This window comes from Melospiza melodia, chromosome 7 (genome assembly GCF_035770615.1).
Source record: "Melospiza melodia melodia isolate bMelMel2 chromosome 7, bMelMel2.pri, whole genome shotgun sequence".
In the NCBI taxonomy this organism is placed as follows: domain Eukaryota; kingdom Metazoa; phylum Chordata; class Aves; order Passeriformes; family Passerellidae; genus Melospiza; species Melospiza melodia.
In genome coordinates, this window is record NC_086200.1 from 28,155,392 (window position 1) to 28,178,139 (window position 22,748).

Sequence of the window (22,748 nt, forward strand, 5' to 3'; positions counted from 1 at the left end):
CTATCTCAGTATCCCGGTTCTTTACCCAGGAGTGCCAATTACCACTCCCTTCCCCTCCCTTGCCTCTGCTAAGTGCAGTCCATCAATCTTAACATTCCATCAAGGGCATCGTGTGATTGGCAGAGTTCAAAAGATGCCTCTCAGCCCTGGGGACATTGGGCTATCCAGGTGTCATCTGTCCTCTGAGACTTCCCCTTTCATACCTGGTTGATGGGATCCCTACCCCTTCCCTCCGCCTCTTTCTGGGGTTAAAAAGACACAGCAACCATGTGGCCTTGGTTCTGTTGGAGCTGTTGCTGCATTCAGAGGCCTGTGTGCCAGGAAAAAAGCTCTGGATTGAAACCCTCCAGCAGAACCAGGCTCTTTTTCCTTCACTTCACCTAAAGCCTTTCTGCCAGAGGTAAACCTGAGTTCCTGCATGCCTGGACTTGTCTCTAGTGCCAGCTGCAACATCCAGCTTAGCCAAAGGTGTCTCTGAGGTGAAACCACCACAGCTGCCGTCCTTGGTCAAGCAGCAAGGGCCAGACAAGCCCAGGCACGTCCCATCTGGCTATATTGGGATTTAATTTCAATATATTGGCACCCAACGAGAGGCAGCTCCATCCTGGGGATGGATCAGTCAGGGAAGAGACCCCTGAGGTGGCACCCTCACTTTTGCTGCAATATCCAGCCAGCCAAAGGTGTCTCTGAGGTGAAACCACCACAGCTGCTGTCCTTGGTCAAGCAGCAAGGGTCAGACAAGCCAGGCACGTTCCATCCGGCAATATTGGGATTTAATTCCAATACTGCAGGACCCTGGTTGTCCCCAGAGATCCCCACACTGCCCGCAGCCTGCTCACCGGATAACGCCGACTGCTTCACCGCGCCGCCAGTCCCCGCGTCCGAGTCTCCCACCACAAACTTGGGTCTCTCTGGCTTGGACGCCACACAAGGGCTCTCATCCTCCGAGGAGAAGGCAAACTTGGGCATGGTGTCCAGGCTGAGGGTGCTGGGCAGCGCCGTGGGGCTGCGGCTCCGCTCGTGCCGGGAGCTGGAGCTGCCGGATGTCCAGGAGCGCAGGCTGTGGGGAAGAGCAGGAGGGATCAGGATGAGCCAAGGTGGGCAAGGCAGATGGCATTGAGCCGCTGCAGCACCCCCAGGACACATCCCACTGACCCCTCAGAAATAACCAAACTCTTCAGTGCCATCACAAACCCGTGGTGTGAGCACAAACTCTTGATCCCAGCACAAACCCTCAGTGTTGGTGCAAACTCTTGGTCCTGACACAAACGGTCAGTGTTGGTGCAAACTCTTGGTCCTGACACAAACCCTGTGTCGGTGCAAACTCTTGATCCCAGCACAAACCGTCAGTGTTGGCACAAACCTTTGGTCCTGACACAAACCCTTGGACCTGACACAAAGCCTTCAGTGCCATCACAAACCCATGGTGTCAGTGCACGCTCTTGGTCCTGACACATACCCTCAGTGTTGGTGCAAACCCTTGGTCCTGACACAAACCTCCAATGCTGGCACAAACCCTCGGTGCTGACACAAGCCCTGGGCACCGTCAGGAGCCCACCCCAGCAGTGCAGCCCCCTGGTCACTCACCGGGGCTCGGTGCCCGCTGGCCTGCTCCTGTCCTCATCCCCCGAGTGCCGGTCCCACCGCTCCTCCTTGTCATCGCAGTGACTCCGGTCAGAGGAGGAGAGGCTCAGGGTGGAGTTGACTGCCAGGAATTCTGAGCTGCTGTACACCTGAGAGGGAGAGGAACCATCAGCAAGGAGCAGAAATTTGGGAGTTTGGGTGCTGTGGTGTCACCAAGACGGCGATGCTCGGCACAGCCACGCCGTTTGTGGTGCCAAAGCATTTGGGATGCTGCAGGAGGGGCTGGAGCACCTTGCTGAAGCGGTGGGAGCAGGAGGAGAACTGCCCAATCTCCACTGATGATTCCTCATCGTTGGTTTCCTCATCCTCTGAGTCCAAGTGACGATACCTCTCGGAGCGAGCTGAAAGCAAGAGGGGAAGGGATGTCACCCTGCCTGCAGCCAGAGGGGAAGGGATGTCACCCTGCCTGCAGCATCCCACATCCTGCCTGCAGCAGGGCCCCAAAGCGTGACAGCCAAGCCCCAAATCCCAGGGGAGTTTTGGGGGAGGAAGCAGGTAAGGGTGAGCAGCCTGCAAAGAGGATTGCATCTGTTTTGTGATTTGGGTTGTAAAGCGACCAGCTTCACCCAGGAGATTTTCATCCCCCATAGGAGCATCCAGAGTGCAGCTGGGATAATGGATTGGCAGAGGTGGAAGAGGGATGGATTTGGCCTCACTGTCAAAGTAGCTGGTGTCATCCTCTGACTCCAGCTGGGGGATGAACTCGGCCTTCTGCCGCAGCAGCCCGTTCCAGTCCAGATGGAGGAAGAAGGAATGGTGCTTCACCTCGTGTGCACCTCCTGCCAGGCAGAGAAACCCACGTCAGGGGCATGGGGCAGGATCCAGGGGGCTCCCACTGCCACCCCAAACAGCACAGTCTGCCCTCCACACAGAGCAAACAGCTTAAAAAAGATACACAGGAGCCCTGTGAAGCAGGACACTTCCTCTGAGCACCCTCAGCATGGCAGGACATGCTTTGGACTCAAAGCCACACAAATTTGATGGGAATCAAGGTGCCCCTAAGGGGGCTGCCATGCTTACCAGTGCCCAGGCGCTCGAGGGGGCACTGCCTCAGCAACCGTGTGATCAGGTCCTGGGCATCTGCAGGGAGAGCCTCGTCCCCTTCTGGCCACATAATTTCATCTGCAAGGAAAAAGGAAAATGAAAAGGGGTGGCTGGAAGGGTTTGGACACTTCTGGGCAGCAGGAAAGTCTCCCAGGAGCTGCAGCAGGGGAAGGGCCCTCCCAAAATGGGGAGTCAAAGCTTGAGGAGCCTCCTCACTGCTCAGCGAGGGTGACAGGAAGGAATGGAGCTTCCCACGTGTTAAAGGAGGAGCCTTGGCTGCTAGGAACACTGACACTCACCACTGATGACCTGCCCGAAGAGCTCCTCGGGGGTGTCTCCGAAGAAGGGGACACAGCCCACCAGGAACTCGTAGAGGATGATGCCCATGGCCCACCAGTCCACGGGCTTCCCATAGCCCTGGATGAGGATGACTTCAGGGGCAATGTACTCCGGAGTGCCACACACCTGTGTGGGAAGCAGGGGCTCACACCTCTGCAGTGACCTTTGCAACAAATCCTGAGGTTATCAGGGATGGCAGGTCAGCCACGTGGAGCAGGAGCTCGTACCTGCTTGTCCATGAACTCCCGCGTGTCCTTCTCCATGTGCCCTTCGTAGAGGTTCGTGGTCATGTTCATCAGGCCAATCTTTGACAGACCAAAGTCTGTCAGCTTTATGTGGCCCATGGAGGTGATGAGCAAACTGCAGGAGAAGACAGACACCCCACAACGCCGCTGGTTGCTTCTGGTGAGACCTGAGATGGACCAGCCGCACCCCAGGGCCTCTGGTCCTGATGCAACAGCACAGAACCAGTCTCTGGGGAACAAAACCCATTCTGCCCTTCCCTCTTGGCTTTCCCTTCCCCGTTCAAAGCCCCATCCTTGCTCAGAGCTGCCCCACAGGCTCACTTGTCAGGTTTGAGGTCCCGGTGCACGATGCCATAGTTGTGAAGATACTCCAGGGCAAGAACGGTCTCAGCAAAGTACATCTTGGCCATGTCCACGGGCAGGGGGCCCATGTTCTTCAGCAACGTGGCACAGTCCCCCCCTGTGGGGACACAGGGGGCTCAGGGAAGGCAGCAAGCTCAGCAGGACCAGCAGGCTCCCACCAGCCCCTCTGAGCAGCTGATCCCCCGGCACGGGGCACAAATACTCCCATAGGTGACCATGCTTCCCTAGGTGACCACAGTCACCACCTTCATCATGGAGATCAGGACCACAAAATCATCTCCTTGTGCTTCCCTGGAGCACAGCAGGGCAGGAGATGTCCAGGTGGTGTCCTTGATACTCAGGCTTTGATATCCTCCCCTCCTCCCTGCACCGTCCAGTCCCGAGCTCTCACCTTCCACGTACTCCATGACCATGCAGAGGTGCCGCTTGGTCTCGAAGGAGCAGAACATGCTGACCACGAAGGGGTTCTCAGCAAAGGTGAGGATGTCCCTCTCCACGAACACCTGCTGGATCTGGTTCCTCAGGATGAGGTTCTGCTTGTTGATTTTCTTCAGGGCGAAGCGCTGCCGCGTCTCCCTGTGCCTCACCAGGTACACGGCCCTGGAGGAACATCCAGACCTCAACACAAATCCTCCAGCCACCACACCATGGGGCATGGACAAAGAAAGGCTTTGGAGTTGTTTACAGATGGAAACAACTGATAGGAGCTCCTCAACTCACCCGTAAGCCCCGTTGCTGATCAGCTTGATGGTCTCAAAGTCCCCCTCACAGGGCTTCCTCCGTGGCACAGGGATTGAAGGCTGGCTCTGAGGAACACACAGGTTTTTAATGAAGGAGGAATTCACCCAGCACCATCATGTACCACCTCCAAAAGCTTCCTTCTGCCAGAGCCCTCCCTAGTGTCAAACCCCCAAGGCAGAAGCCTGAGATGCTCTGCAGATCACGAGCCCCCTCTGAGCTCTGTCCACTCAAGAAGCCAAATGAGGGACTGTGAGATCTTCCCCTTGAGTACATCAACCACCCCTGGGGACAATCCAAAATGAACAGCTCCCAGCCTAGGACAGCTGCCAGGAGCTCTGGTGAGGGGTGAGGCGGGAGGAAGCTGGAGGCAGCAGGTGGGACAGGCAGTGGGACCATGCTCACCTCACAGGTGTCATCGTTCTCCGGTGTGATGGTGTTCCCGCTGTCGAAGTGATCCAGCTGCCCCATTTCTGCAGGTCACAGGGATGGTTTTCACTTTCCTCATGATCAACACCCACCAAAATCACCCCCTGCCCAACCACTCTCCCCCCCAACCCAGAGACCCCGTGGGGATTTGGCCACATGCTTTGCTTGAGCTATCCTATGGAGAAATTCAGGTCATGACGTTAAGAGGTTCAACACGAGGTTAAACATTTATATAATTCTTTTTTTTTTTTTTATAGTCATTCCTGCGTTCTCCAGGGATTATGATTCACCCCCCAGGGCCACGGATTAAGTGTTTTTGAGCTTAATCTGCTTTGCTGAACGTGTTGGAAGCAATAATAAGGGATGTGGGGCTGGCCAGAAGGACTTGGCCATCGTCCTGGTCCTGCTGTGACCTCTCTGCCATGACACCAGCTCAGCCCTACATGGCTCCCTGACACCCCCCAGTGCTCAGTTGTGATCACCAGTGGACAAACTGGGAGTCCACATCCTCCTGCAGACCTCAGAGTGGTTCCTTACCCTCCAGTGGGTCCTTGACAAGCCCCAGTTGGCTGATGATGTATCTGGGAATATCAGTCTTTATTCCCTGTCCAACTTTGGCATGTCCTTCTGCAGCTTCCAGGAGATGGTAAAACTCCTCTGGGTCAAACTCCTGGATGGGGAAAACCAAGCACAGTTGAGAAGAGAGATTTTGCAAAGTTACATTTTCACTCTAAGCCTTGCAGGTGACACCTGTGACTGGGGACAGGCCATGGATGCATCATTCCCTTGTCATTCCCCAGGTCATGGGTGATGGAAAAAAAAAATGCAGTTCTGTAGTGAGTTGGCCTTGGAAGGAAAACTAAGGGAGATGAAAATTTCATCAGGAACCACAGCACAAGGTCACTGCTTTAGAAATTGAGCAAATCAACCAAAAAGAAAAACCAAAAAACCTGAAAACCACAGAGTCACAGAATGGTTTGGGTCAGAAGGGAACTTAAAGATCAGGGAGACCTTCCACAATCCCAGGTTGCTCCAAGCCCCATCCAACCTGGCCTTGGACACTTCCAGAGATCCAGGGGCATCCTGGAGGCTTTGCCTCCTCTCTAGGCTGGCACACACCATGAAAGACAAGACAGGAGCCTCCATGTCTTACCAGGCACTCCAGAAGTCGGGCAGGCCGGGAGATGATGATCAGCAGCTTCCTCACCAGCTGATCAATGAACTTCACCTCCTCGCTCTCAGAACGCTCCTGAGCCTGTTGGGAGTGGAGACAGAATCCAGGAGTCTCTTGGTGGCCTCACGAGGTGGCACCAGGCAGGGAACTGCCCCTCCATACTCACGTCTCGGAGCATCTTCTCCAGCTTCTCCTGCAGCTCCATGAAGTAGCGGGAGGTGATGAGAGCTCCCTGGGACTTGGCCAGGCAGTCTCGGGCCAGCTCGATGATCTGGTGGTGGATGAAGCCCAGCACCCCATCAGCCAGGGGCAGGGTGCTGCTCGGGGAGAAGTTTGTGATGGTGTCCTGCAGGCGCTCCTCCATCTGGGCTGTGGCCTGCAGGGTGGAGTGGATGGTGATGGCCAGGAACACATGTCCCCATGCCATGGGTCTGGCCAGGATCTCATCCTACCACCTCCTGCACTTGGTTTGGCCAGCCAGGATCTCATCCTTCCACCTTCTGTACTGGATTTTATCAGTCAGGATCTCATCCTACCACCTCCTGCATTTGATTTGACCATCCAGGATCTCACCCTACCTCCTGGACTGGGTTTGGCCATCCAGAATCTCATCCCACCACCTCATGCACTGGTTTTTATCAGTCAGCATCTCATCCTATCACCCCCTGCATTTGATTTGACCATCCAGGATTTCATCTTACTTCCTGGACTGTGTTTGGCCAGCCAGGATCTCAACCCACCACCTCCTGTGCTGAATTTTATCAGTCAGGATCTCATCCTACCACCTCCTGCATTTGATTTGACCATCCAGGATCTCACCCTACCACCTCCTGCACTGGGTTTTATCAATCAGAATCTCATCCTACCTCTTCCTGCAGTTGGTTTGACTATAGAGGATCTCATCCTAGATCCTGGACTATGTTTGGCAAGCCAGGATCTCAACCTATCACCTTCTGCACTGGGTTTTATCAGTCAGGATTTCACTCTACCACCTCCTGCATTTGATTTGACCATCCAGAATCTCATCCCACCTCCTGCACAGGGTTTGGCCATCCAGAATCTCATCCCACCACCTCCTACAGCTCAAATATCCACATGCACATCAAGGCCCCCACCTGGGAACTAGCTTCCAACAGACTGCAAAAGCTCCACCAAAGTCTCCAGAACCCTCTGCCTGCTTGTGTGGATAACAAACCCCAGGTTTGTTGTGTCTCCAGTGTCCCCAACACCCCCATGATCTACCCATGGATTCCACACTCCCACAGGGAGGAGAAGGCACTGCCAGGATGCCATGGAGGCACCAACACACTCATCCCTCAAGTCCTGGCTGTTACCTTGGGGAACCTCTCCTTGTAGACATGGTTCATCATCACCACCTCATTGTCAAACGTTCCACTCGTCCGTCCAGGGCTGCAGGGGGAGGAGAAGGGCGGCGTTACCAGGGTCAGGTCATTCACATCTGTGCAAATGGTCACTGTCCCTGCTCCTAACTCCTGGTTCCAAGTGGTGAAAACTCATCCAAGTGGAGCCACCAGCCTTGAGCCAGTGCTCCCAGCAATGTCCCAGACACTGGAGGTCCCTGGGATGTGGTCAAGGGAAGCTTAACCAGGTCCCCAAACACAAATCACTTGGAAATCCAGAACTGAGAGGTTCTGGGTGTTCAATCATCCCCTCAGCTTTGAAGAGCTCGTCAGTCCAGGGCTGCAGAGGGAGGAGAAGGGCGGCGTTACCCGGGTCAGGTCATTCACATCTGTGCAAATGGTCACTACCCCTGGAGAGCAATTTGGTCCCTGCTCCTAAATCCTGGTTCCAAGTGGTGAAAACTCATCCAAGAGGAGTCACCAGCCTTGGGCCAGCACTCCCAGGCACTGGAGGTCCCTGGGATGTGGTCTAGGGAAGCTTAACCAGCTCCCCAAACACAAATCACTTGGAAATTCAGAACTGAGAGGTTCTGGATATTCCACCATCCCCTCAGCTTTGAAGAACGAGCTCATCTTTCCCTTCCTCTGGATCCCACAATTTCGTGCCATCGTTGCCCTTTTTGCAGCTCACCAGCAAACAAAAAACCCAACCAAACATCATGGTGGCCACAGCAACCTTCATTAAACATGGTTTTCCTTCTTCCCCAACACTGCCCCTCCCAGGGCTCTGCCTGGTGATCCCGTTATGCAAAGCAAGTCACAGGAACAGCCAGCAACTCATTAACCACTATAAAATAATCAATGTTGTAATTAAAACCAGCCCCAGCCCTGCCCCAGCCTGTGCTGTGCCAGCTGCAGAACTGGCATCTCCTGGGTGAAAATCTCACCACCAACAAACCCCTGTCAGATAATTAATCTGATTTTAATGAAATTTCAGCCGGCAACACGCAGGGTTGTGGCTCTGCCTCTGGTAGCAAAGAGGATCGGGAGATTTTTCAGAGGGAAAAGAGGATTTAACCAAATTTAACCAAAAAAAACCAATTTAACAAAAAAAAATTCAAAATCATAATAACTCAGAGGGACAAGGTTTACATTTTCCATTTCAGGGGAGGCTGCTGCCTTGCTTAACAGACACCTGTGTTTCAAACCAAGCCAGTCTTGTCTTGGGAGCTGTGTCCTACCTGAGGCTGCGGGATCGTGGGCACAGATAATTCAGATATGATAATTCAGATATGATAATTCAGATGTGATAATTCAGATGTGATAATTCAGATACGATAACTCAGAGGGACGCAGTTTACATTTTCCATTTCAGGGGGGCTCCTGCCTTCCTTAACAGAATCCTGTGTTTCAAAGCAAGCCAGCCTTGCCCTGGGAGCTGAATCCCACCTGAGGCTGCGGGATCGTGGACACAGATAATTCAGATATGATAATTCAGATATGATAATTCAGATATGATAATTCAGATATGATAATTTAGATATTCAGATATGATAACTCAGAGGGACAGGGTTTACATTGTCCATTTCAGGGGAGGCTCCTGCTTTGCTTAACAGACTCCTGGCTTTCAAAGCAAGCCATCCTTGCCCTGGGAGCTGTGTCCCACCTGAGGCTGCGGGATCGTGGGTACAGATAATTCAGATATCTGGTATGACAATTCAGATATGATAACTCAGAGGGACGCAGTTTACATTTTCCATTTCAGGGGAGGTTCCTGCCTTCCTTAACAGACTCCTGTGTTTCAAAGCAAGCCAGCCTTGCCCTGGGAGCTGTGTCCCACCTGAGGCTGCAGGATCGTGGACACAGATAATTCAGATATGATAATTCAGATATGATAATTCAGATATCATAATTCAGATATTCAGATATGATAACTCAGAGGGACGCAGTTTACATTTTCCATTTCAGGGGGGGCTCCTGCCTTCCTTAACAGACTCCTGTGTTTCAAAGCAAGCCAGCCTTGTCCTGAGAGCTGTCTCCCACCTGAGGCTGCGGGATCGTGGGCACAGATAATTCAGATATCGGATATGACGATTCAGATATGATAACTCAGAGGGACGCAGTTTACATTTTCCATTTCAGGGGGGCTCCTGCCTTCCTTAACAGACTCCTGTGTTTCAAAGCAAGCCAGCCTTGCCCTGGGAGCTGAATCCCACCTGAGGCTGCGGGATCGTGGACACAGATAATTCAGATATGATAATTCAGATATGATAATTCAGATATGATAATTCAGATATTCAGATATGATAACTCAGAGGAACAGGGTTTACATTGTCCATTTCAGGGGAGGCTCCTGCTTTGCTTAAGAGACTCCTGGCTTTCAAAGCAAGCCATCCTTGTCCTGAGAGCTGTCTCCCACCTGAGGCTGCGGGATCGTGGGCACAGATAATTCAGATATGATAATTCAGATATGATAATTCAGATATGATAATTTAGATATTCAGATATGATAACTCAGAGGGACGCAGTTTACGTTTTCCATTTCAGGGGAGGTTCCTGCCTTCCTTAACAGACTCCTGTGTTTCAAAGCAAGGCATCCTTGCCCTGGGAGCTGTGTCCCACCTGAGGCTGCGGGATCGTGGGTACAGATAATTCAGATATGATAATTCAGATATGATAATTCAGATATGATAATTCAGATATGATAATTTAGATATTCAGATATAATAACTCAGAGGGACAGGGTTTACATTGTCCATTTCAGGGGAGGCTCCTGCTTTGCTTAACAGACTCCTGGCTTTCAAAGCAAGCCAGCCTTGTCCTGAGAGCTGTCTCCCACCTGAGGCTGCGGGATCGTGGGTACAGATAATTCAGATATCTGATATGACAATTCAGATATGATAACTCAGAGGGACGCAGTTTACGTTTTCCATTTCAGGGGAGGCTCCTGCCTTCCTTAACAGACTCCTGTGTTTCAAAGCAAGCCAGCCTTGTCCTGAGAGCTGTCTCCCACCTGAGGCTGCGGGATCGTGGGTACAGATAATTCAGATATGATAATTCAGATATGATAATTCAGATATGATAATTCAGATATTCAGATATGATAACTCAGAGGGACAGGGTTTACATTGTCCATTTCAGGGGAGGCTCCTGCTTTGCTTAACAGACTCCTGGCTTTCAAAGCAAGCCATCCTTGCCCTGGGAGCTGTGTCCCACCTGAGGCTGCGGGATCGTGGGCGCAGGCAGGGCGAGTGCCTGCCCTCCTCATCCGTGACGCTCTCTGTACTGCGGAAATGCTTAGAAAGGAAATGCAGCTCGTCGGGGGTGGGCTGGTACGGCAGCTGGTGCAGGCGCTCCTGGGAGGATGAAGATGACTGGGGACAGAGAGGGAGACAGGGAGGAAGGAGATCAGTGATGGGGCTGTGCTTCCCGGCACAGTGAGGGAAATCTCTGAGGAGGTTGGGATACTGACAGGCGGAATGGGTTGGGTTTGGGGGTGTGGAATGGGGACAAGAGCAGGCTGGGGAGGTCTGCACTGCTCAGTGCTCACTGCCAGCCCAAAATCCTCCATTCTCCCACTCAAAGCTCCACTGAGCCCCATCCCGTGTAACTCCAGCATCCCAGGCAGCTCAGTCCTGAAACACCCAGGGATGCTGTAATTTTCAGGGATGCTGTAACTCCCAGGGACGCTCTGATGCTCAGGGATGCTCCAACTCCCAGGATTGCTCTGATATCCTGGGATGCTGTAACCCCAGGAACACTGTAACACTAGGATGCTGTAACTCCCAGGGATCTCTGATGTCCAGGGATGCTCTGATGCCCAGGGATGCTGTAACCCCAGAGATTCTGTGTAACCCTAGGAACACTGTAACCCTAGGACACAGTAACTCCCAGGGATGCTGTAACCCCAGGGACACTGTAACTCCCAGGGATGCTGTAACCCCAGGAACACTGTAACCCCAGGACACAGTAACTCCCAAGGATGCTCTGATATCCTGGGATGCTGTAACCCCAGAGATTCTGTGTAACCCCAGGAACACTGTAACCCTAGAACACAGTAACTCCCAGGGATACTCTGATGCCCAGGGATGCTGTAACCCCAGGGATGCTCTGATATCCTGGGATGCTGTAACCCCAGGAACACTGTAACCCCAGGACAGAGTAACACCCAGAGATGCTGTAACCCCATGGATGAAGTTAACCCAGAGATGCTCTAATGGGACACCATAACCACCATTAGGGTTGCTGCAAGCCCACAGCCAAGCCTTATGTGTTTCTCAAAAGCTCATTTGGGAAGCAGGATGCAGCTAAAAGCACATGGCCCTTTAGAACCCAGCACCATGGGGCTTTGGAGGCATTTCACCAAAAATCAGAGGGGTTTAGGATCTTATCATATGCTAGCATGAGAAAGGAAATGTTACCGAGACCGTGGAGCTGGGGGTGTTGGTCCCATAGCCAGAGGAGGGTAACGAAGCCAGTGACCACCTTCTGCCATCAGCCCTGCCAGAGCAAACGCAGCAATCACACACAGGGAAAAAACCCAGCATCAAAATGCAAACCAACAACATCAGAGCCAAAAACTGGGGAGCAGGACACAGGCGTGGCTTGAGGAAAAAAGCCCTGAAATCTCTTTTCAGAATGGACTGAAATGGAGTGAAATAAGGGGTTTGCAGGTGAGGGGGGCTGAATGGACTGAGATGGGGTGAAATAAGAGGTTTGCAGGTGAGAGGAGCTGTTGCAGGGACAGTGGCAGGCAGCAGGGTCAGAGCTGGGGCTCCATTGAATCCATTTCACACAGGGGAAAAAAAAAAAAAAAAGCCTGCAAGAGTCTGATTTGTAATTAGAGCAAAATCCAGCCTACTGGGAGTTTTCTTGGTGAGAAACTGGGATTCCCAAAGACTCATCCTGAGAGTTTGAACGAAGCTGGTCTGTGCTAATACGGTCATGCAGATCGTGTGCACTGCTGTGAATGATGTGGCTAGAAGGGTTGGAAGTAGGGCTCAGGTGTTTAGGTAGGATGATTTAGTCTTTTGAGTAAAATCCTGCTAGAAATGGTGTTCCTATTAGGGCAAGGTTGCCCATGGTAAGGCATGCAGTGGTTGTGGGTAGTATCTTTTGGAGTCCCCCCATTTTTCAGATATCTTGTTCACCGTTTAGGCCATGAATGATGGAGCCTGAGCATAGGAAGAGCATGGCTTTGAAGAGGGTTGAGATGTGAAGGAAGGCTAGTTCAGGGAGATTTAGTCCAATTGTAACTATTATTAACCCTAGGTGGCTTGAAGTGGAGAAGGCAATGATCTTTTTAATGTTGTTTTGGGTAAGGGTGCGTGTGGCTGCAAATAGTGTGGATAGGGCCCCCAGGAACAGGGTTAGGGTTAGGGCAGGGTCACTGTGAAGAGACAGAGCTGGGGCTCCATTGAATCCATTTCACACAGGGCAAAAAAAATAAATAAAAGCCTGCAAGAGTCTGATTTGTAATTAGAGCAAAATCCAGCCTACTGGGAGTTTTCTTGGTGAGAAACTGGGATTCCCAAAGACTCATCCTGAGAGTTTGAACAAAGCTGGTCTGTGCTAATACGGTCATGCAGATTGTGTGCACTGCTGTGAATGATGTGGCTAGAAGGGTTGGAAGTAGGGCTCAGGTGTTTAGGTAGGATGATTTAGTCTTTTGAGTAGAATCCTGCTAGAAATGGTGTTCCTATTAGGGCAAGGTTGCCCATGGTAAGGCATGCAGTGGTTGTGGGTAGTATCTTTTGGAGTCCCCCTATTTTTCAGATATCTTGTTCACCGTTTAGGCCATGAATGATGGAGCCTGAGCATAGGAAGAGCATGGCTTTGAAGAGGGTTGAGATGTGAAGGAAGGCTAGTTCAGGGAGATTTAGTCCAATTGTAACTATTATTAACCCTAGGTGGCTTGAAGTGGAGAAGGCAATGATCTTTTTAATGTTGTTTTGGGTAAGGGTGTGTGCGGCTGCAAATAGTGTGGATAAGGCCCCCAGGAACAGGGTTAGGGTTAGGGCAGGGTCACTGTGAAGAGACAGAGCTGGGGCTCCATTGAATCCATTTCACACAGGGAAAAAAAAAAAAAAAAAAAAAAAAGCCTGCAAGAGTCTGATTTTTAATTAGAGCAAAATTCAGCCTGCTGGGAGTTTTCTCAGTGACAAACTGGGATTCCCAAAGACTCATCCTGAGACAGCAGGCGCCGGGGAGCAGAGCCTGCCCATAAACAGGAAGGGAACTGCTCATACGCAGGCAAATGCTTCCTCTTGGAGAGGTTTCCAAGGGATGGGGACACATCCAGGTCAGGACAAGGCCCTTCACCTCCCACTGCCACTTCCCTTGTGGGGTCAAGGACAGCAGGAGCTGGCAGGGAGCCACATGCAGCTCCAGCAAACTCCTGACCCCACAGCCTGGCTGCTCCCTCTGGTACAAGTGTGCAAACCAGCAGAGCCTCAGGCTTGTTTCCAGTGACAATCGATGGGTTAAACTCAGCCACCCACCCTCCATGTGTAATTAATTAATTAGTTAAACAGGGGAGGGCATGCAGCAGGATCTCCCTCTGTGGGGATCTGGATGAGAGATCCCTGGACATTCTCTGAAAATCCAGCAGGAGTTTGAGATGAGGCTGAACACCCAGCCATGGGAACAGAGATATTTCTGCTCCCAGAGCTGCAGGGAGCCCAGTCCTGGTGCAAAATTCCCCACACAGGGATGCAAATAAAGAATCACAGAGTCCCAGACGGGCTTGCATTGGAAAGGGCCTCAAAGAACCAGTCCCACTCCCTGCCATCTGCAGAAACACCTTCCACTCCACCAGATTGCTCCAAATCCTGCCCAGTTTGGCCTCGAACACTTAGAAAAGAAGGTCCCTGATGATGTGGAGCAGACACCACCCCAAAATGTAGCCCATGCCTATCCCTGGTACTTGCCTGTCAGTCCGAGGAGCATGGCTGGGGTGGTGGGAGGAACCAGGCAGAGGAAACAGCACCAGGCCAGAAAGCAGGCAGAAGGAAAGCAAAAACAAAAGCAAAACAAGTCAGTTGAGATCAACAGGACAGTTCCCTGGAGGGGGAATGATCTTTACAGTGAATATTCACTGCTCTGGGGCTGGGAGCTCACCTGCGAGCAAAGGGGAAGTTGATGGAGGTGCTGGCAGAGAAGTTCCGTGGGCTGTCCAAGGGGCTGCTCCCTGCTGCAGGGAGAAAGGGAGAAAATTCATCCCAAAACCCACCCCAGAACCATGTCCACAGTGCTTCAGGCTGCTCCTTCGGGGGAAAGTGTTTAAAGCACTTCCCAACCCTGGAACAGGCACCTGGAGCCAGCCCACTGCTGCCAACAAGGTGCTGAAGCCCTGCATCTTGTTAGTTTTAGGATATTTGGGTAATTTTGGGAGATGCTGGGTCATCCACTGGGATAATCCCTTACCTGTTGGCACGGAGAGAGGGGAGAGAGGCCGTGAGAGGGTCGGAGAGGGGGTGCCCACCACTAAACTCTTCCTGTTGCTGCTTCGGCAGCTGGGGGAAAAAGAGAGGGAATTTATTTAGGGAATTAAAAAAATTTCGGGAATCCATGAGAGCCAGAGCTGGATGGGCTCAGGCACATAAATAAATATCTGCTTGCACATGAATTTCTGTGCCAGGGAACACTGCTGCTGTCACCCCACTGATTACAGATCTCCTGCCACAGGGAAGATCCACCCCAGGCCCAGTGCTGCTGCTGGAGATGGGCACACAGGGCTTTTTTTAACAAAGAACTGTCCCAACAAGGTCCCACTTCTGGTTTTGGCTCACTGGGGAGGGCAGAGGAAGGAGGCCCTTAGGCAAGAGCCCCAGGCAGGAATAGAAAAAGGGATGTAAAAGGAGGAAGCGGTGGAAATGCCCGGCAGCCACAACCTGACCTCTCCAGTGCATGGAAAATGCCCCCAGTTCCCATAAATCCCCCTGCCCTTGGTGGCCCCCATGTCACAGCAGAGAGGACAGCCCCAGGGTCACCAGGAATTTGTGGGAATTTTGCCCCTGTCTGGCAGCAGGAGGGAGCCACGAGCACCAGCACCAGGTGGAAAGCAGCACCAGCACCTGGCACCCCAAAACTCCCCAAAAATCCCATCCTGGCACCACAGCCCAGCATCCCTGCAAGGCCACATCCACAAGTGCTGGATCCTCACATCCCCATCTCCATTCCCACCTTCCTAGCTCACAGGGCTTCCATCCTCACAGGAATTCTGGTTTTCCTTTCCAAGGAAAGGCAGCCTTGCAAGAGTGGCTCAACCTCTAAAATTCCCACTGCTGCTCCCCACTGTTGTTCCCCACTCCCACACTTAAAGCATTATAGGCTCATTTAAGTTCTCCTCCACTCTGCCAAGAGGAAACTGCAAATCTCCACAGCCCAGAGCAGAGGCTCAGGCACGAGGAGGAGCCTCCCCTTCCCCTCCTTCCGCTTCCTCAGGCTGCAGACTCCTCAAAGACACCGAGTTTCCTCACCCAGCTGGGAACAGGAACCCACAGAGATGCTGCTGATTAAAGGGCAGCTTTTAACATCTCCCCACAGCCACAAACACCCACAGCAGCCAGGGGTGAGATGGAACAGAGGGCATCCCCCATGGACCCTCCCAAAAACAGGAGGGAGGGGCAGATGGGGCAGCCAGGGTGTAAAGGACAGTGACTCACAACAGGTACCAACAGGTGGGTGTGCAGGACACTGATGGACAGGCAAGGTGTGGACAGAGCTCCAGACAGATGGACAGAGCTCCAGATACATGGTCAGAGCTCCAGACAGATGGACAGAGCTCCAGATACATAGTCAGAGGTCCACACAGATGGACAGAGCTCCAGACACACGGACAGAGCTCCGCACATGTGGACAAAACTCCAGACACGTGGACAGAGCTCTACACAGATGGACAGAGCTCCACAGAGATGGACAGAGCTCCAGACATGTGGACAGAGCTCCAGACACACAGACAGAGCTCTACACAGATGGACAGAGCTCCACACAGATGGACAGAACTCCAGACATGTGGACAGAGCTCCAGACACACGGACAGAGCTCTACGTGCATGGACAGAACTCCAGACATGTGGACAGAGCTCCAAACACATGGACAGAGCTCTGCATGCATGGACAGAGCTGCACACACATGGACAGAGCTGCACACGCATGGACAGAGCTCCATAGACATGGACAGAGCTGCACACACATGGACAGAGCTCTACATGCATGGAAAGAGCTGCACACACATGGACAGAGCTGCACACACATGGACAGGGCTCCACACCTAACATCCAGCACCTCTCACCCTCCTCCAGCATCTCTCCCCTGCAGGGCTCCTCCTGCTCTGGCTTTAGTGGAGCTAAACCCAGGAGCCCCAGCTCTTTTGAAGGTCTTGGCCACTAGGGAAGGTCCTTGGGACCCCTCAAACCCCTCCTCTGCCCCAGCACGAGGGGTCTCTGGGTGTCCCCCAGGACACACATCCTGTGACTGCTCTGAGCTCACCTGGAGCTGCAGTGACCATGGAGGGCTCAGAAGTTCCCTCTCAGCACCTGGGCTGAGCTGATATATTGGGGGAAGACAGAACCTTCCCTTCCCCAAGCATTTTCCCCTTCCTGGAATCACAGAATCCCAGGATGGTTGGGGTTGGGAGGGAACTTTGGGATCACTTCATCCTGCCATGGGCAGGGATGCCTGCCACCATCCCAGGCTGCTCCCAGCCCTGCCCAGCCTGGCCTTGGGCACTGCCAGGGATTCAGGGGCAGCCCCAGCTGCTCTGGGCACCCTGTGCCAGGGCCTCACTGCCCTCCCAGGGAACAATTCCTCCCCAACACCCCATCTAACCCTGCTCTCCTTCCTGCTTTCAGTGTTTCATTTTCTCACTTAAACTGAACCCCTAGCAGAGCTGCAAACTCTCAGCCAGAACCCACAGCCTCAGCCCCGTGTGCTGGATGGGAAACTGAGGCAGGGTGAGCAGCCCTGCCCCAGCACCACAGGGGCACAGGAAGAGGTTTAGGAAGCCAGGAGGGCTCCAAGAGCTCTGACACTGCAGAGGGGACAGCCTGGGGGGTGAGGGGCTCACCTCTCCTGCCCGGCTTTCATTTTGGAAGTGAAAACAAACCTTTAGTGGAGGCAGTTCCCGTCAGGGTGACACAGAGCGCGGCCGGCGTTTCCTGTTTCCGCGCTCCACCCTCGCTCCCACAACCATCCTGCGCCACTGTCACCCCCCCTGCGCCTGACACACCATCTCCAGCTGCTTCCCATCCCTCCAGCACAGAAACCTCGGCCTACAAACCAGCCCTGGGGCACAGACAGCTGCTGGGGCTGCTGCCCGCTCTGCCTCCATCACCTCGCTGCACGTTTGGGACCAAAAATGGAGTGGAAAATCGCTGTCAGCACCGCTCAGGCTGAGGCTGCCTTGGCCCTGGCGCTGCTGCTGCCATCCAGAAGTTGTTTCAAGGGGTGTGGAAAGTGTGTGACAGCCTGTGTGACCCCAAAGGCTGGGGTAAAATCGTGTGCCAGACATTGGGAGGAGGAACTGGCACCGCAGCAGTGCCCGGCCTCGGCACGGGATGTGCAGGGGCAGGGGATGGAGCAGAACCTGGCAGCTCCTCTGGGTTCCAGAATACCCTGAAGTGGGAAGGATCCACAAGGATCATCCAGCTCAGCTCCTGGCACTGAACAGACATCACTCTGGGCCTGAGGGTGCTGTCCAAGCTCTCCCTGAGCTGGGCTTGGTACCCTGAGCAGCTCCTGGGATGCTCCGCACACACAACACTCAGCTGGCACAGGATCTGGGCAAGCAGGGACGGGTGGCTCGTGGCCAGGGCTGTGTAACACTGAGGGTGAGGCAGGGAAAAGCACAAAGGGGCTGCAGTTCCTGCTGATTTCCCGAGGGATCTGTCCCTAAAACTTGCCAGGACACCTGAGTGCCATGGGGCAAATGTGCTGGGCACTGCGGGCAGGGGAATCTGAGGTAGAAAAGAGCCGGTTTGGGACAAAGTGGGTGCAGGGTGGAGGGAGCAGGGTGGGGTCTGATGGTGATAAGCAGTGCTGTCCAAGCACTCCCTGAGCTGGGCTTGGTACCCTGAGCAGCTCCTGGGATGCTCTGCACACACAACACTCAGCTGGCACAGGCTCTCTCAGGAGCTGGGCGAGCAGGGATGGGTGGCTCAGGGCCAGGGCTGTGGAACATCAAGGGCCAGGCAAGGAAAAGCACAAAGGGGCTGCAGTTCCTGCTGATTTCCCAAGGGATCTGTCCCTAAAACTTGCCAGGACACCTGAGTGCCGTGGGGACACTGCGGGCAGGGGAATCTGAAGCAGAAAAGAACCAGTTTGGGACAAAGTGGGTGCGGGGTGGAGGGAGCAGGGCGGGGTCTGACGGTGATAAGGGAGCAGGCACAATCTCAAAGGGCAGAGCAGGCTCTGCTCCTGCTGCGTGACTGAGAGCACGTGTCTGTGCTCCCAGCTCCCTTCCTTGCTGGCTCCATATCCCCCAACAGCTCCAGTGTGGAGCTGGAGATCTGGGGAAGTGGGAAGTGCCATGGATCACCATGTCCTGGAAAAAAAAATTGCTTTCCAGTGGGATAAATTCATGTTTAACTTCGAAATCCGCTGAAGCAAGCAGCTGCATCCGAAGTTTCTTCATGACATTTGTCCTCCATGACTTGTGACTGTGCTGAACTCTGCTGCCTCCAGGAATGGGGCTGGGACAGGGCTGGAATGGGGCTGGGATGAGGACCAGGGTCTGGACAGTGAAATGGAACATGCTGGATGGCACAGACCCCACCACACCCTCATCCCACCCCAGCCTAAACCACTGTGGCCGCTCCCATGAACCCACCCTGGAGCACCAAGCAACACCCAAGAGCAAAATCCTAATTCTTCAAAGGGAATCACAGAGTAACAAGTTGGGTGTATGTTGGGGAAGATGAAACAGGAAAGCCTTATAAATATGATTGCCTGGCAAAAGATTTTGAGAATATGGAAACTGAAAGCAAGATTGAAATGAAAGCAAGCTTTGAGATCCCTTAGTTACTGAATGAGAAAACAATGGTGTGGCCGGCTGAATTGGTTAGTGAGAATCAGAATATTCAACACAGAAGATGATTTATTGTATTGGAACAGGAACTTTGCTCTCTTACTTTTCTATGCTCTTACCCCTTTTACTCTCTCACCCTCTCATCCTCTCTCCCCCTCTCTCCTCTCAGCCCTGCTCCAAGCTGTGACTGCAGCTCCCAGCAGGGCCCTGCACCCAGGCCCTTTGCAATAAACCCCAAATTCCAAGACCAGAAGAAGATTTATTGTATTATAACAGGAACCTTATCCTCTTTTCCTCCCTCTTTACTCTTCCTCACTCTCTCATCTCTTTACCACTCTCTTGCCTTCTCTCTCTTTGCCTCTCTCTCCTCTCAGGCCGGCTCTGAGCTGTGGCTGCAGCTCCCAGCAGGGCCCTGCACCCAGGCCCTTTGCAATAAACCCCAAATTCCAAGACCAGAAGAAGATTTATTGTATTGTAATGGGAACCTCACCCTCTGATTCTCTCTTTTACTCTCTCATTCTCTCTTTACCACTCTCTTTATCTCTCTCTCCCTCTTTGGGGCCTGCTCTGAGCTGTGGCTGGAGCTCCCAGCAGGGCCCTGCACCCAGGCCCTTTGCAATAAACCCCAAGTTCCACAACCTGGCTGCAGAGATCTGTTGTCCATCCCAGCCATCCTACCCCTGACACTCCCACAGGTATAGAATTATTTATTTCTTTGCACTGCACAAAAAGCCTCAAGAGCCTGCCCTGCACCTTGAGGTGCATCCCTGCCCATCCCTGCTCCGTCTGGTGCTGGGGAGGGAATTGTACCTGTTAGCTTTGCTGGGCCGTGCTCCTGTGCTGGTTGAGGTGAGAACAGCCATCCATGGAGAAGGAGAACCCTGTCAGCATCCTCTGCCCTGCACCGGCCATCTCCACATCCCCCACGGGAAATTAGGATCCCTCAAAACCTCTTAATCCCACTAAATAACATCATATGCTTTCTGTTAAATAGGCCAGAGCGCTCCTCACCGTGGATTCTAGGAATACCAATGAAAGAAGAGCAAATCCTCTGCCCTTCACGAGAATTACAGCCTCATCATGCTCAGCTGGAGACAGATGACTGCCTAGATCATCTTTCCAATTACACATCTCCCCCTGAGCCCCCCCAGCTTGGCCATCCCAGCTTGGAAAACGCCATCCAACGTCTTTTCTTCATTATTAAAGGCCCTTTTTTGGCTGTCTTCATGCACTGGGAGCAGGAATTCCCACAACCCAGGTGAGCCTGGGATGGGATGGGATGGATACCTTTGCTAAGCAACCGTGCTGCTTTGTGCCAGCTCACGGTGACACTGAGAGACAGCAACAATGGGAACCTCTCTGCTCTGCCCCCGCACCCATCAAACCCCTCAGCACACAAAGCCTCGCCAGGGTTTGATGCCTGGGCCACCTGCAGCACCCCAAACCTGCTGGGGGGAGCTCGCAGCCTCCACCACCCACACCTGGGGGGCTCTGTGGGTGCTCTGCACCTCCTGTCCCCCTCCTCGGGGATGTGTCCCATCAGCCTGCCTGGCCTTGCAGCTGGGGAGATGGGGCAGCCCCATTGCACGCCATTAATGCAACCCCCAGCCCTGATAACAAAGGGGGTGGGGGTTCTGGACCCTTCCCACTCTTCCAGACCCCTCACCCTGACTGGGGCCATGTCCACACAGGATCCATCCCATCAGCAGTGCCCACCCTGGCACAGGGGGTCACAAGGGTTTGTCCTCCCTCTAACACCCCTGCCAAACCCACACACACAAAGGATGGGCACAGAGCACCCCAAAACATCCCCTAACGCCCTGGAACCCTAAACCCCACATTCCCTGTGGCACTGGGGTCCCAACCAACCCACCCTGCCACACTGGGGATCTGGAGGGTGTTGCCTCACTGCTCATCACCCCCCAAAAAGATGCAGGTGTGGTGCACAGCCTCACCAAACCCCCAGTGCTGAGAGCCCCCCAAAAACCACACAGCCTCCCCCATATCACAAAACCTGGTGCCCACCACCCCTGCATTGCTGCCCCTCCCAAACCAAGCACCCCACAATGCACACAGACCCCCGAAAACACACACCCCATTGTGCCTCCCAGGTGCTAAAACACCACCCCAAACCCCACACATGGCCTCCTCCACACCATACACTCTGCTCCATCCCCCAAAAACACACACCCACCGTGTGGGGACCCCCAAACCCACAGCCCCCGCCGTGTGGGGACCCCCAAACCCACACACCACGTGTGCAAAGACTCATCCCCACATCCCCCCCAGCCAGTCACGAACACTGGTGCCCACCCCTCATGCACGGTGGCGTGTCCTGTGCCCCTCAAATCACGAAGCCCAATCACACCCCCAAAACCACGCACCTGGTGCACCCCCTCTGAACTCCCCCAAACCATGGATCCTGGTGCACCCCCTCTGAACTCCCCCAAACCACAGACCCAATCACCCCCGCTGAACCCCCCCAAACCATGGATCCTGGTGCATCCCCCACTGAATCCCCTCAAACCATGGACCCCAGTGCATCCTCCCCCAAGCCATGCACCCCGATCACCCCCTCTGAAATCCCCCCCAAACCACGGACTCCAGTGCATCCCTCGCTGAAGCCCCCCAAACCACAGACCCCAATCACCCCCACTGAACCCCACCAAACCACAGATCCTGGTGCATCCCCCAGTGAGCCCCCCCAAACCACGGACCCCAGCGCATCCCCTGCTGAACCCCCACCGAATCATGGATCCGATCACCCCCTCTGAACACCCCCAAACCACGGACCCCCGATCATCCCCTCTGAAATCCTCCAAACCACGGACCCTAGCACATCCCCCTCTGAACCCCCCCAAACCATGGATCCCGGTGCAGCCCCTCTGAACCCCCCCAAAGCACACACGCTGATCACCCCCTCTGAAACCCCCCCAAACCATGGACCCCGATCACCCCCTCTGAAACCATGGACCCATGAACCCCCCCAAAGCACACACGCTGATCACCCCCTCTGAAAGCCTCACAAACCATGGACCCCGATCACCCCCCCAAAACCACGGACCCAGTGCATTCCCTCTGAACCCCCCCAAACCACGGACCCGATCCCCCTCGCTGAAACCCCCCCCAAAACCACGGACCCCGTTCACTCCCCAAACCACGGCCCCGTCTCCCATCCCCTGCCCCCGGTGCCCTCCCCCGGTGCCGGTTGTGCCGCCGGTACCTCTTGGAGCGCTGCAGGAGGGCTCCGGCCGCCCGCTGGCCCCGGTAACCGGGCGGGGCGGCTCCCCAGCAGCTCGGGTCCGACATCGCCGCCCCCCCCCCGGTACCGAGCGGCGCTTCCGCTACCGAGCGGCTTCCCCGGTACCGAGCGGCTCCTCCGGT

The 22,748-nt window shown here is 53.9% G+C and overlaps 1 protein-coding gene across 3 annotated transcripts in view; it reads right to left on the reverse strand.

The window, feature by feature from the left end:
* The window catches only part of MAST3 (microtubule associated serine/threonine kinase 3), a 35,680-nt gene that overhangs the window by 4,249 nt on the left and 8,683 nt on the right, over positions 1-22,748 (reverse strand). For 2 of the 3 annotated variants that reach the window (XM_063160907.1, XM_063160909.1), the window contains exons 1-21: positions 22,588-22,680; positions 14,763-14,851; positions 14,457-14,529; positions 14,267-14,287; positions 11,759-11,837; positions 10,554-10,711; positions 7,311-7,386; positions 6,143-6,352; positions 5,956-6,057; positions 5,340-5,472; positions 4,779-4,846; positions 4,356-4,441; positions 4,027-4,235; positions 3,594-3,732; positions 3,255-3,387; positions 2,988-3,153; positions 2,665-2,766; positions 2,301-2,423; positions 1,876-1,985; positions 1,588-1,733; positions 840-1,060 (exon numbers count right to left, since the gene is read on the reverse strand). In XM_063160907.1, the coding sequence (XP_063016977.1) occupies positions 840-1,060; positions 1,588-1,733; positions 1,876-1,985; positions 2,301-2,423; positions 2,665-2,766; positions 2,988-3,153; positions 3,255-3,387; positions 3,594-3,732; positions 4,027-4,235; positions 4,356-4,441; positions 4,779-4,846; positions 5,340-5,472; positions 5,956-6,057; positions 6,143-6,352; positions 7,311-7,386; positions 10,554-10,711; positions 11,759-11,837; positions 14,267-14,287; positions 14,457-14,529; positions 14,763-14,851; positions 22,588-22,673 (2,530 nt within the window). In that variant the 5' untranslated portion in view covers positions 22,674-22,680. Of the gene's footprint in view, positions 1-839; positions 1,061-1,587; positions 1,734-1,875; positions 1,986-2,300; positions 2,424-2,664; positions 2,767-2,987; positions 3,154-3,254; positions 3,388-3,593; positions 3,733-4,026; positions 4,236-4,355; positions 4,442-4,778; positions 4,847-5,339; positions 5,473-5,955; positions 6,058-6,142; positions 6,353-7,310; positions 7,387-10,553; positions 10,712-11,758; positions 11,838-14,266; positions 14,288-14,456; positions 14,530-14,762; positions 14,852-22,587; positions 22,681-22,748 lie in introns of those variants that run through there. The other variant, XM_063160908.1, reaches the window with a different exon arrangement.